Source organism: Anabrus simplex, chromosome 1 (assembly GCF_040414725.1).
Source record: "Anabrus simplex isolate iqAnaSimp1 chromosome 1, ASM4041472v1, whole genome shotgun sequence".
In the NCBI taxonomy this organism is placed as follows: Eukaryota; Metazoa; Arthropoda; class Insecta; order Orthoptera; family Tettigoniidae; genus Anabrus; species Anabrus simplex.
Window position 1 is genome coordinate 707518084 of NC_090265.1, and position 14817 is coordinate 707532900.

The window sequence follows — 14817 nt, forward strand, 5'->3', positions numbered from 1 at the left end:
CAAATAGCAAAAGGTGAGTACTCGTTATTTCGCTCCCCCTCTCCTTGTACTTTTTCCATTTGATCTCTCGAGTTAACTCCAATTTTGTTCTTTAGGTTCATTGGGTTCCGACTGAATTGAGACTACCTTTAAAAAACAGCAATCGTTCATGCTACATAGAACGAGTCCAGCTTTCTCAATTCGTCAAGTCTACACTGGTCATATTGGACAATTCCTTCTGCGCCATTGTGGATCTCGCTTTTAGAACCTTCCAGAAACATAAGAACTTACATAAGATTTCACTCGAATTTGAGTGTGCAACCCAAGTTCAACCATCAACCTAAGACTTTGTCATCAAGTGATTTTTTACGACATCACAATGCTTTTCATCTGTTAATTTTAACATTTTCTGGTCATATTTATTGTAACACATGTATAAGGTTTTTACTTTTGTATGTCATTCCATCACCATCCCATCCCCTTGTTCATCCACATCACTTCATTTTTAGATTATGTCTTTTGCTTGTAATTTTGGCTAGGCTGATGATGGTCCAAAAAAAAAAAAAAAAAAAACCGGACTGAAACTAGTACCTGTTATTATTATATTGTAATGTTTTGATCCTCCTCTGCGAACCATGTGACCTTGCCGCGGTGGGGAGGCTTGCGTGTCCCAATGATGCAGATAGCCGAGCCGCAGGTGCAACCAAATCGGATGGGTATCTGTTGAGAGACCAGACTAACGAATGGTTCGTCGAAAGTGGGATAGCAGCCTTTCGGTAGTTGCAAGGGCGGCAGTCTAGATGATTGACTGATACGGCCTTGTAATAATACTCAACATGGCTTAGCTGTGTTGATACTGCTACACGGCTGAAAGCAACGGGAAACTACAGCCGTAAGTAACTCCCGAGGACATGCAGCTCTCTCTGTATGAATGATGTACTGATGATGGCTTCCTCCCGGGTAAAATATTCCGGAGGTAAACTAGTCCCCCATTCGGATCTCCGGGTGGGGACTACACGAGAGGGGGCGATCATCAGGAAGATGGTTACTGACATTCTGCGAGTCGGAGCGTGGAATGTTAGAAGTTTGAATCGTTGTGGTAGGTTAGAGAATCTGAAAGGGGAGATGGATAGGCTAAAGTTAGATGTAGTTGGTATAAGTGAAGTACGTTGGCAGGAAGAACAAGATTTTTGGTCAGGCGACTACCGAATTATCAACACAAAATCAAACAGGGGAAATGCAGGAGTTGGTTTAATAATGAATAAGAAAATAGGGCAGCAGATAAGCTACTACGACCAGCATAGTGAAAGAATTATTGTCGTCAAGATAGACACCAAACCAATGCCCACCACAATAGTGCAGGTCTATATGCCTACTAGTTCAGCGGATGATGAAGAAATCGAAAGAATATATGAGGAGATAGAAGATTTAATACAATATGTAAAAGGTGACTAGAATGTAATTGTGATGGGAGACTGGAATGCAGTTTTAGGCCAAGGAAGAGAAGGTAGTACAGTAGGAGAATTTGGATTGGGACAAAGGAACGAAAGAGGAAGTTGGCTGGTTGAATTCTGCACTGATCATAATTTAGACCTTGCCAATACTTGGTTCCAACACCACAAACGACGGCTGTATACGTGGACGAGACTTGGAGACACTGGAAGGTATCAAATAGACTTCATTATGATTAGGCAGAGATTCAGAAACCAGGTGTTGGATTGCTAAACTTTCCCAGGAGCAGACGTGGACTCTGACCACAACTTGTTGGTCATGAAATGCCATCTGAAGCTGAAGAAATTGAAGAAAGGAAAGAATGCAAAAAGATGGGATCTAGACAAGTTGAAAGAAAAGAGTGTGAGGGATTGTTTCAAGGAACATATTGCACAAGGACTAAATGAAAAGGCTGAAGGAAACACTGTAGGGGAAGAGTGGAGAGTCATGAAAAATGAAGTCAGGAGGGCTGCTGAAGAAATGTTAGGAAGGAAGAAAAGATCAACTAAAAATCAGTGGATAACTCAGGAGATACTAGACATGATTGATGAACGACGAAAATACAAGAATGCTAGAAATGAAGAGGGCAGAAAAGAATACAGGCGATTAAAGAATCAAGTGGATAGAAAGTGCAAGGTAGCTAAGGAAGAGTGGCTGAAGGAGAAGTGCAAGGATGTCGAAGGCTGTATGGTCCCGGGAAAGGTAGATGTTGCATACAGGAAAATCAAGGAAACCTTTGGAGAAAGGAAATCTAGGTGTATGAATATTAAGAGCTTAGATGGAAAGCCACTTCTAGGGAAAGAAGACAAAGCAGAAAGATGGCAGGAGCATATCCAACAGTTGTATCAAGGTAACGATGTAGATAATTTGGTTCTGGAACATGAAGAGGCTGTTGATGCTGATGAAATGGGAGACCCAGTTTTGAGGTCAGAGTTTGACAGAGCTGTGAGTGACCTAAATAGGAACAAGGCACCTGGAATTGATGATATTCCCTCTGAACTACTGACTGCCTTAGGAGAAACCAGCATGGTAAGGTTATTTCATTTAGTGTGCAGGATGTATGAGACAGGAGAAGTTCCATCCGCTTTTCGGCAGAATGTTGTTATACCTATTCCCAAGAAAGCCGGTGCTGACAGGTGTGAAAACTACCGCACCATTAGTTTAGTATCTCATGCCTGCAAAATTTTAACACGTATTATTTACAGAAGAATGGAAAAACAAGTTGAAGCTGAGTTGGGAGAAGATCAATTTGGCTTCAGGAGAAATGTAGGAACACGTGAAGCAATCCTGACTTTACGACTGATCTTAGAGGATCGAATCAAGAAGGACAAGCCCACGTACATGGCATTCGTAGATCTAGAAAAGGCATTCGATAATGTTGATTGGAACAAGCTATTTATGATTCTGAGGATGATAGGGATCAGATACCGAGAACGAAGAATTATATACAACCTGTATAAAAATCAGTCTGCAGTGATAAGAATCAAGGGCTTTGAAAAAGAAGCAGCAATCCAGAAAGGAGTGAGGCAAGGCTGCAGTTTGTCCCCTCTCCTTTTCAGTGTTTACATAGAACAGGCAGTAAAGGAAATCAAAGAGAAATTTGGAAAGGGAATCACAGTCCAAGGAGAGGAAATCAAAACCTTGAGATTTGCCGATGATATTGTTATTTTATCTGAGACTGCAGAAGATCTCGAGAAGTTGCTGAATGGTATGGATGAAGTCTTAGGTAAGGAGTACAAGATGAAAATAAATAAGTCCAAAACAAAAGTAATGTAGTGCAGTCGAACGAAGGCAGGTGATGCAGGAAATATTAGATTAGGAAATGAAGTCTTAAAGGAAGTAGATCAATATTGTTACTTGGGTAGTAAAATAACTAACGATGGCAGAAGTAAGGAGGACATAAAATGCAGACTAGCACAAGCAAGGAAAAGCTTTCTTAAGAAAAGAAATTTGCTCACTTCAAACATTGATATCGGAATTAGAAAGATGTTTTTAAAGACTTTCATGTGGAGCGTGGCATTGTATGGAAGTGAAACATGGACGATAACTAGCTCAGAAAGAAAGAGAATAGAAGCTTTTGAAATGTGGTGTTACAGAAGAATGCTGAAGGTGAGATGGATAGATCGAATCACGAATGAAGGGATACTGAATCGAATTGGTGAGAGGAGATCGATTTGGCTAAATCTGACGAGAAGAAGAGATAGAATGATAGGACACATCTTAAGACACCCAGGACTTGTTCAGTTGGTTTTTGAAGGAAGTGTAGGTTGTAAGAACGGTAGGGGTAGACCAAGGTATGAATATGACAAGCAGATTAGAGCAGATGGAGGATGCAATAGTTACGTAGAAATGAAAAGGTTAGCACAGGATAGGTTGGCATGGAGGGCTGCATCAAACCAGTCTATGGACTGATGACTCAAACAACAACAACAATGTTTTGATAAACGTTAAATGATTTTAAGTATTGAGAAGGTGGAACAAAAAAATTTTGTACTCATTTTTAACCCTTTAACGCCGAAATTATTTTTTTCGTCCGTTTTCTTTGAAATTCGTCTAAATCACTTCAGGTCCATAGTATAACATAACTACAAAATATTAAGGTCATACTTTTCACGGTTTCGTCGTTAGGTGGCATGTTCATATGATCACGCTAGGCGGATGTGTTAGCATTTCATTCTGTAGAGCATTTCTTTAGTATTTATAGATTTTATGTATTGATATTGCAAAATTGTGAACAAAATACACTAAAATAAACTAAAGATGATAATTTATGAAGAATATACATTAATTACAATATGTACATACATGAATAAAGCAATAAAAGTCTCAAGATATTCGTAATATATTACATTCAAGTTATCTAATTCACAGAAATTACCGAATAGGAACAAATATAAGAACTGTATGCTTCACACTGTACGAAATAGGACAAAGCATGGAACACAGAGTCCAACATTACATTTTGTGCACTCGGTGCGAACATTACTGGAGCATTCCTTTCCAGCACAGCGTCGTCGATTACAGGGTGCTACGAGGTGCCCAATCCCATCAAGTCGTACATCGTCAGTGACACTACTCTGCTGGATACTGTATCTCGAGGTGATAGGGAGGCCTCTTCCTACTGGCGTTATTTTGAACTTACGTAGATATGTTTGCACAATGTGGTGACGAAATTCTAGATGTGACAAATCACATCCAGACCTCCTTAGCTGTAACCATGAATTGTGAATGGATACGTCCAGGAGCCATGTGAATAGCGACCGTCACCATTTCTTTCCATGTATGCCTACTCTGTAGTACGACACATTCTGGTCCATCCTATCTGTTTCTGCTGAAACAAGATCATCGTCTGCGCCTCCTATACGATCGTTGCCAGCGAGTACAATTTCTGCCTTACTTGAAAGCTGGCGGCCTGTGAGGTTATCAACCAAACCACCAACATCTTCATCTCCTGAATCTTCGTCGGAGTGAATATTAGCTTCCGGAGGTTCAATAAAAATGCTGTTAACCTCTCCAATTGGTTCGTCCGATTCAAGAATATCTAATACTTCTTGGAGCGTAATGTCCCTGTAAAAAGGGAAACAAGGTTTTGTAGCTGCATATGTGTTAACAAGTCGCAATTTATTTAAATGTAGAATAGATGACCGTAAATTGAATAAAGTTGTTCAATAAAAATTGATGTATAACAGTAATAGTAACAGGTAGCATAACGTCCACCATCAAATACACGCACAGGGTGAATAGCTAACACAAGCGCCTAGCATGATCATACGATCACGCAATGTTTTAAGTGCCTACGGGAGTAATATTTACTGTTAAATGTAAATTAACTCCATCATAATGTGAACATAGATCACTCCCAAACTTGTTAAGCATATGAGTTGTGTAATGTAAACATAAATATATGTGAAATATCAAACTTACTTGAAGCGCGCCATCATGATTCAGCTGCTGTGACAATGACACGAAACGAAAGTGCGCCGAAACAATGAGTTGATATGTATCACGTAATAATATGCTCGCACACAGTTGCCACATGCTTCTTGAATTGATCTACACAGTCAGCAATCAGTTCCAGCGCTATACAAAGCACTGAGAGCAATCTAAATGAAGGAATGCAGGCCGTGATCATATGGACACGCACGGCGTTAACGGGTTAAGTTAAGTCTTAACTCAATATGGAAGCCAACCATGAAGTTTATTACTTTGAATGTTAGTTTGTCTGTAAGTATGACAAAGAGGTATGGACTCAGAGCAGACCCCTGATGCAGGCCCAGTTTAACTGCAAGTTCTCTTGAAGTTCCTCATGAATGTGACCTAATATCCCTCAAATTAATATTATAATGTCATTTAATGGTTGTAAAAGTCAACATATTAAAAAAATTAAAAACATACTCATATGTCCTCAGCTACTGTTTAGATTTGACGCCATCTAGGCTGCCTGCATGTCAGTTACAATGTTTTGTTTTACTTTGCCAGTTGGTGGAGAATCAGATATCTGTTGAATGATCTGTGACAGAGTTTTAATTAATTTTGTCGAGTAATCACCAGTGAGTCACCAGAGATCTTTCACCTGTTGACATTGCATGCATGGAGTGTCAAAGGACATTTCTCTTTGCTTGTAAAACCTGACCACCTCTGCTGGGTTTGACCCACAATCTTGAGCCTGATGTAAGTATAATGGACTAGTATAACTTGGAAACAATTCTCTAACCCATGGGTAAATAATGAAAATATTGAGCTTGATCATTTTTATTGTTGTTATTGTTGTTGTTATTATTATGACTTGTAAGGTGTGGCTATGAAGTTGTTTACGTCTATTGGTTACATGGTTATGTACGGACTCTATTTGGTATAAATCGTGGTTGTAACAATACATGTAAGGTTATGCCACGACACGTGTCCTGCATGTATATTAATATGAATTTAATGTAAGAACACATAATTAATAGTATATAATTTATTATTACCTGTAAATGTTGTTGTTTTGTCCAACCCATGTCCCGTTTACCTACGGGGTTAGGTATGAGGTGAGATGAATCTGTCGTGGCAGGTTTTTATGACCGGATGCCCTTCCTGACGTCAACCTCATCAGAGGAGTTAATGAGATGAAATGAATGACGTGATATATGATAGTAGGGAGAGGGTGAAACTCAGTGCTGGCACATAGCCTACTCCTGTCGAATAGCACCAAGGGGTCTGCTCAAGGCTTAACGTCCTTATCCGACGGACAAATTACCATCAACAGCATCATATGCCCTCACTCCATGTAAGCACTGTTGAGAGGTTTGGAATTTAATCCAGGCTTTTGGCACGCAATCTAGTGATTAGAAATTGTATACCACCACACCCCCTACCCTGCCGGCCAACATTCTGATGGTGAAAATTTTTTCCACCAACGGGACTCGAACCAGCTAACCTTGGTGTCAGACTGTTTAGACTTCAGGGCCTTAACGATCATGGCCACCAGGCGGGCTCTTATTATTACCTGTAAATGTGATGTATAAATCCAGTGTAATGTTGGGCAACACATGGTAATAGTCCAGAACAGTGCATCTTGCCACTAGCATGTTACAGAACATTCAATCCATTTGTAAATAAGCTATTGGAGACTCCAGAAATTACGAGAAAACATGTTATATCATATTCTTCTAGAAGCCTGGCCAGGCAACATATATAAAATGGCAGTCTTGCGAGTTGAAGTTAGAGTTGTTCAGCGAGACTTGTAGTGGAAGTCGTTAGCAGTGTGCGAACCCATGTTGTGATTTTGTTGGGTTGGTAGTTGATTGACATGGAAGTGTCTTCTTCTTCTTCTTCTTCTTCTTCTTCTTCTTCTTCTTCTTCTTCTTCTTCTTCTTCTTCTTCTTTTTCTTCTTCTTCTTCTGCTTAGCAGTGTTTTGTTCCAGACAGCAGTTTATTAGTGCAATGATCATGGTGTGTATATAATTTGTAAATTAAACAGTGTACACAATTGACAGCATCACGTGTGTGCACCTTTGTGGTTACAACGAGATCCAGAGGCCGGCCTTTACCACTGGTCCACAGAGGGAACTTGAAGATTCTGGTCCTTTTGTATTTTTATGTTTGTTCTTGTCTGTTCTGTCTGTTGCTGCTGCTGTTTCATCTGTCATTATGGTAATCCTGTTATGTGTTCCTTGTTCATGTGCCTGTCTTTCTATTTATGACTTGTAGCCAGCCACTTATAGCATATGAGTTTGGACGTAGCTAGCAGGATTTTTTTGATTATGGTTCTGACTTCTTTATTAATGTGTCATAATATCTGCTGTGGACCATAGTTAAGTTGTGGGAAATAACAGGTTATTATTAGTGTACTCTACTTAATATATTTGGTGTCCAGCTCCATGGCTAAATGGTTAGCGTGCTGGACTTTGATCACAGGGGTCCCGGGTTCGATTCCCAGCAGGTTCGGGAATTTTAATCATCATTGGTTAATTTTTTCTGACATGGTGGCTGGGTGTATGTGTTGTCTTCATCATCATTTCATCCTCATCACGACGCGCAGGTTGCCTACTGGCGTCAGATAAAAGATCTGCATCTGGCGAGTTGAATTTGTCTTCGCACACTCCCAGCACTAAAAGCCATACACTATTTCATTTCAGTACATTTGGTTAAGTTTCATGTAGGTGTGTATTAACTCTTTGATCGTGATTGTTAGGTTTTGGTGCGTTACGCACTATGGGTTTGTGATGGGAGAGGTGAGTAAGCTCTGGCTTGCCATGTTGTCTCGCAGGGTCTGTAGGGCAGTATCGCATTAGGATGCCATGGCATCCAGCTACCTGAAAAGAAGCCACGTAAGCTGCCAGCTTCAGTGCCAGTCGAGCGAACAGCAGTTTCAACATGGATATTGAAGAGCTCCTCCCCGAGGCTTTATAACAAAATGGCGGACACAATCACATTGCCCCCTTCTTAAGGCTAGCACCATGATACTGCGCCATACGATCGCGATGGACAACATTAGTCTTCCCATGGGGGTCCGCTGGATGACTTCGTTGATCTTGGGGATGACGGTACATGGGACATTGCATGGCAACTGAAACTCCGTTGACTTCCCCCTTATTCACAATTCTGTCTGCTTTCAGTGCCTGTGCATTTTTGTCTACCACCAGCATGAGACACGTGACTGGCTGAAACGTCCCGAGCTTGGTCCTGCTGGACATCCTCCAGTTCCGCAGTGTCTAATTCAGTGCTCGTATCGGTACACAGCTTTGTGCTGGTACAAGCGTCGTGGCCAGGTAGGATACTCATTTGGTGGTTGTCGGTTCAGCCTCCATTAGCACGCTGTCTCCTAGTGGGGGGCGGGTTCCTTCCAACCATACTGTCGCCATCACTGCCTCCATCTTATACTTTCTGCCAAGAAACTTCCTTTAACAGATCTTGGCGTAGCGGAGCCCAGAGATGTAGATGCTATCCTGGGTTGGCCCGTCCAGAGTCACGTGGGCTAGTTGTTTGACCCAGGTAGCAAATTCCCATGGAGTTTCGTTGGTGCATGGGGTCTTCTCCTATGTCTGGACTGAGCATGTAGCTGTCAGGTGGTAGTTACCATAGCATCTGTGGAGTACTCGCACAGTCTCTTCATCTGTGGCATTAGCCGGAGGCTACCTTCCCACATGTCTATGTAGCCTGGTGATCAGAGGTGCAGCACTCTTCTCTGATGTCCATCCATTGTGCTCTCAGATAATCTTCAACCAGCTCTGAAACGTTCCCCAGGAAGTTGTCCCGTCGTAATATGGAGGTTTCATCTTCATCAGATCAATCAATCAATCAATCAATCAATCAATCAATCAATCAATCAATCAATCATCAATGATCTACATTTAGTGCTGTTGCCCAAGTTGCAGATACCCTATCAATTGTTTACCTAGCCTTTTCTTAAACTTTTTCGAAAAACTTGGAAATTTATCGAACATTTCCCTTAATAATTCCTCATCCTATAAATTAATATTTGCCCCAGTTTGACCTCTTTAACTCCAACTTTATCTTCATATCTTCCCTACTTTTTAAAGCTGTACTGGAGCTTATTAGTCTTCATATGTAATTTCATGCCATCACTCCACTGATAGTTCGTGGCGTTGAAACCACCATCACTGCTGATGGGCTCTGTTCGGCTCTTGATGGCAATCGTCTTTCCACACAGGGCACTGACTTCACAACCTGCGGTATTTCCTTTAACCCCTTAAGTGCTGAGTTACCAGTTGACTGTTTGGAACCTCAGTGCTGAGTTTTTTCATTCATATGTAAAAAAAATAATTGTAGAAGCCTCAATTTTTAACTTATCAATGGAGTGATTAGCTTAAAATGTTGGTTTTTTTATAAATCTAAATGCAAATGGAAATATCCTACACTTATGTTCAATATTATTTTGAGAGAAAACAAAATTACACTTTTGTGCCCTTGCGTACATTATCTTTATACAAAGTAAAGAGCCCAAAATAATATCATTCCCTAAAATCTGTAGGCAACTAATACATGTAACTTCTACTTAGAAGTACATAAGTTGATATTTTAAAATACTCTCTAAACCTGGAATGTGGTGATAGTTAAGTGTTTTCTACTGGTTGTTTGTGATGCCGATTTCTTCAACTATCTGCACCAATTCCACTGGCAAAAAAGTTTTTAAAAAGTCAATGATTTTTGGGTTGTCATCAAACACTACTTGGCCCCCAGAGTCCGTCACAGTTACGTGAAAGTTTGGTGGTGAAAAGTAATCCGTCCGCCACGAAACAGTGATAAAATAGCTTTTGAACTCGCCGTGTTTTTCTTCTTTTGTTTAGAAGGAGGCTCTGTTTCTCTCTCAAATACAATACTTTCAACACTCTCACTTTCAAAATCGCTTAACAATTTATTAAAATCTCCATCACTTTCTGCTGTGATTAATAACTGAAAGATTCACTGATCCGGAATAACATCGCTGCAAGAGCAACTACATTGTTGTTCCGCCATGTTTGTTTACATCACAGATGAACTCCACAGACGTCTACAAAAAGCTCTGTAAGTTACTTCCTGAAGCTATAATCTGTGATCTATTAGTTCTACATAATGCCAAACAGATGGCAGAACATGCCAGAGATCAAATTGGCACTTGAGAGTGAACCAGGAAACTCAAAAAAATTAAAGAACTCGCGCACCATCTATAGACGGGCGTAGCAGTGTTGGACCGGCCGCGTCAGCCCATCTATAGGCGGGTGTAGCACTCATCGGGTTAACTGCTTCTCAACCAGTTTAACGTCCTGTGTGATGCCAGTCTTCAACTTCACTTTAAGAGAGCATACTTCTTGTACTAACGTTCTGTCTGCCCTTAAGGTCATTTAATTCTGATTTTAGTTGGTCCTAGTTTGAGTTCCTTCTTAGGTTTGTTTTTTAATTCACTTTAGCGTTGGTCCTGATTGGGCTAAAGTTTGATCTTTAATTCATCTTGATTGGACTTAAGTTCACTCTTAATTTTGCAGAGCTTATTCAGAAGAGCCTGGAAGTTTTTGCCATCCATTTTGTTACTCGCTAAAGATTTCTACAAAGTACACTATCGGTTTATTCCTTGACACTTGTTATAACATGGTGGGAGTGGTAAATGTACAAACAACTGGTATTGTTTAAACTCTACATTTAAAATTTATTTACTGCTAATTCTGCACACTCTCTCTCTCTCTCTCTCTCTCTCTCTCTCTCTCTCTCTCTCTCTCTCTCAACAGTCTTCGTTCACTATCCCTTGCCAATCCTTCATTTAACCCTTTCACTCTGTACCAGAAACACAAGACTCGCTTCACAACAGCTGAACGTGAGAGATTCAACTCGACGTCAGACTCAGCTGCACGGACAGAACAAAAAATGCACACACCCTTCTACCCGTCACTGTCCACTGATTGACAACTGTCCCACCTTAGATAGGGAGGCCAGCTCCCTAGCAGCTCTAAAAGTCTTTAGAGATCTCTCGATTTGAAATGATCTGGGCTTACCTTCCAGATGTTCCTCATATGGTTGGAAGCCTCCAGAGGGATGATAAAGTGATGTCAGAGAGGGGCTGTCCTTACGTACCTGGCTTATTCTGATTTGTTGTCCACGCTGAAAGCAGGGAGGGGTCAACATAGTGACGTTGGCGGTTCCATGCAGTGCTGACCTATCTCACCCTTCCCAAGATCTTATGACATAATGGCAGACACCTTCACAATATCTACTAATTAATACATTGAGTTTGGCCAAGATGTTGGCAGCTGTACCATGGTGTGCATTTAGTATCCTAATGCGAAACTGCCCTTTCTGATTGAGATTTTAATCCATGGGGGGAAGAGAAACCCTGTAATTTTAACTCTGAAGATCTGTCAGATCTGTTTGTTATTCCTTAGCCAGAAATTGGCCAATAATTTCCTTCAGTCATGTACCTTTCATGCTTTATCATTTGCCTAATAATGTATTGGTAATTGTCTTCAGAAGAAAAAGAATTGGCGGCAAGACAAGGTGTTTCGAGTAAAGTTGATGGATACATCCTCCAGCGAAGAAGAAAGAAGATGGAAAGCAAAGAAGTCACGAGAACGAGAAGAGAAGGAAGATCGGGCATGGTGAGAAATAGCATTAGACTTTCTTACTCCTCTCCCATGTTGCTTTATCTCTTGCACAGTTCTGAGTTTGTGCTGTTTGGTGAATGGGAGCACCTCTCCTACTGGGTATGCACCCACTCACTTTGTACTTTCCGACTTTGCAGTTAAGGCCTTTCATTTGAATGTTTGTCTTTGGAATGAAGGATCACATTTGATGGTCCTTGTATAGATGTTTTTAAGAAGCTACTGTGTTGCTCAGGTAATACATATTGGTACAGGAAATAGATGGAAAGCAGCGACTTATTGTGTAGGCATATGTGAATAGTGTAATAATTAAACATTTTCAGCTGGAGCCTTCATCACCGGAGTAAAGAATAAGAATTGTGGTGCATGGCCCATTCTTGTATGCGTGATATGGGCTTTTGGGCTTATGCCGTGTCAAGTAAACGAGATGAAACTCTTCACGTTTCGCAGAAAACTTTGCTCTACGTCTTCGGAAGAAAATCTCGATTGTTCCCGAGGAAGTCTTCTACAACAGTGAGGGTATGAATTTAAGATTGTTTTACCATTGGAACTGTAGTGTTATGCTCGTTCGTTACCAGGTGGCTCATTGTATGCTGGCGCAGTGCTCCAAGCGGGAGCTGACAACAACACGAAGCTCCATTTAAGATGTTCATCACACCGCTTGTGCTTGAGGACAGTATGTAAGAAAAGGGGGACGTCAGACGTATCAGGGACAAATGTAGTGGAAGAAATAAATAGAAACTAAAATAAAATGCAAGAAAAGACACCAGGATAGAACAGAGCTGCTGTGCCAGCACACAGCGAGCCACCGAACGAGCGTACCACTACAGTTCCACCAGTAAAACAATCTTAAATTGAAACCCTCATTATTATTATTATTATTATTATTATTATTATTATTATTATTATTATTATTATTATTATTATTATTGTGCTTTTATGGCCGCATTGGTCCACTGTAGTTAATTTCTGTCCCGTCTAGTATGATGATTAATGGTTTTTCCTTTTCGGTTCTTCCAGTATTTCTTCATTCTATCTGATCTTCGTTGTCCTCCTTCTTTACTCTTTTAGTTATTTCTCTTTTATCACATTTTGGTAGGAATCTAATTTTACTATTCTTCATTATTGTAGATTTCCTCCGGAACAGTCAAGATTTTCTTCTAAAGACGCTGAGCAAAGTTCTCTGTGAAACATATAGTTTTACCTTGTTTCCTTGACACGGCATAAGTCCAAAAGCCCATATCATGTCTACAAGAATTGTGGTGATTATTGTTGACAAACAGAGTTGTAAAGGGAGAGGGGAGATAGTTGAGAAAAGAGAATGAAAAAAGGGGTGGTTATCTAATTTTGGAATCCCTTAGGGCAGGAGGGTGGGAAGAATGGGGTACATATTTAGGAACTTCATCTTTTAAATATTCATCAAATGCAGTTTGATGTTGCTGGATATTAATGTTTATGGTATCAACGCATGCTTACTAGGTACTTTGTTAAAGTGGAAATAATTCTCTTTTCAGTTTTGACTTAGTTAACGTATAATGATGTTTCCCAAGTTAACATATAATGAAGTTTTCCAGTCTTCCAAATCTAATGTAAGAAAAACTAAAAAATACCTAGAAAAGAGAACACTTTATTAATAACAGGATGATGTTTCATTCCTGAAAGAACGTCATCAAATTCTATCACGTCACTTTTATTATGCGTATTTACTCATGTAATAGAACCTCTTGGCTTTTTGAGACAAAGAAAATGAAAAAAATAAATCTTGCATACAAGATCCCTCAGCGTAATTCATTAGAGAAGAACAACAGTGATTCCACTTTGAAGCAGGTACAAGGCTTACTGCAGCTCCAGTGACTTCTCACAAATTTGTGAATAATTTTGTCCATACGACCCACGTAATGCAAACACGCATCAAATTCGTGCGGTGCATCTGTGTTTTGTATTTAAGAAGTGTCCGCCTACGTAGCGTAGGCCTACTGCAGCTCTGATGACGTCTCACGAATAGGTGAATAGTTTCATGTCCGACCCACGCAGTGCAAGCACGCATCAGTCGTGCAATGTCTGTTTTTCTATAGTTAAGAATGTCTGCCAGCGTAATGGTTAACACAATTAGCTGCCATTCTCGGAAGGCGTGAGTTCGATTCCCGGTACTGTACTGCCAGAGATTTAAGAATGGCAGGAAGGTTGATATGCGGTAAAAATCGTGCATGCAGCTCCCGTCCATTGGGGAATTGCCTAAAAAGAACTGCACCACCTCAGGATGAGGAAACTAGTTTACATTAGTTAAGCAATATTCACGGTTGTTGCTATTAATACAGCAGGCGAGATCATTAACAAAGTGATCATTTAATATCTTGTAACTCGGGCCAATATACGTCATTTTTGGTGAGAAGTACACTAGAGTCCGGTTAATCCGAACTGAAATATTCAATTTTTTTTAAATTCTCCTTATTAAAATGATATAACTTATTATAGAATGGAGATTTACTTGCGTTTTATTAGTCATATTTTACTAAAATAACTTAATGTAAACATAATTGCACATCATAAACTATCAATCACTGGTCGTTTATCTTTACAAAGTCTGTTCGTTTCTTTTTTTGTAGTGATTGGAACCTACTCGAAGACGCAGCGTTAAACTAGCGTCTCGTAAATATCACATAAGTGGGGGTAGCAGCGGAGTGTTGCTTGACGTAGTGTGTGACAAGTTCTAAGGCGGCCGCGGCATCTGAATGTGACACTAGTTGTTCATTGTGGTCTTCTTTGTCATCAC

At 40.2% G+C, this 14817-nt stretch overlaps 1 protein-coding gene across 1 annotated transcript in view; it reads left to right on the forward strand.

The window, feature by feature from the left end:
• Nucleotides 1–14817, forward strand: part of LOC136857368 (transcriptional regulator ATRX) — a 605506-nt gene that overhangs the window by 278240 nt on the left and 312449 nt on the right. Inside the window, exon 13 of the mRNA XM_068225161.1 lies at nucleotides 11914–12041. Within this exon, the coding sequence (XP_068081262.1) occupies nucleotides 11914–12041 (128 nt within the window). The remainder of the gene's footprint in view (nucleotides 1–11913; nucleotides 12042–14817) is intronic.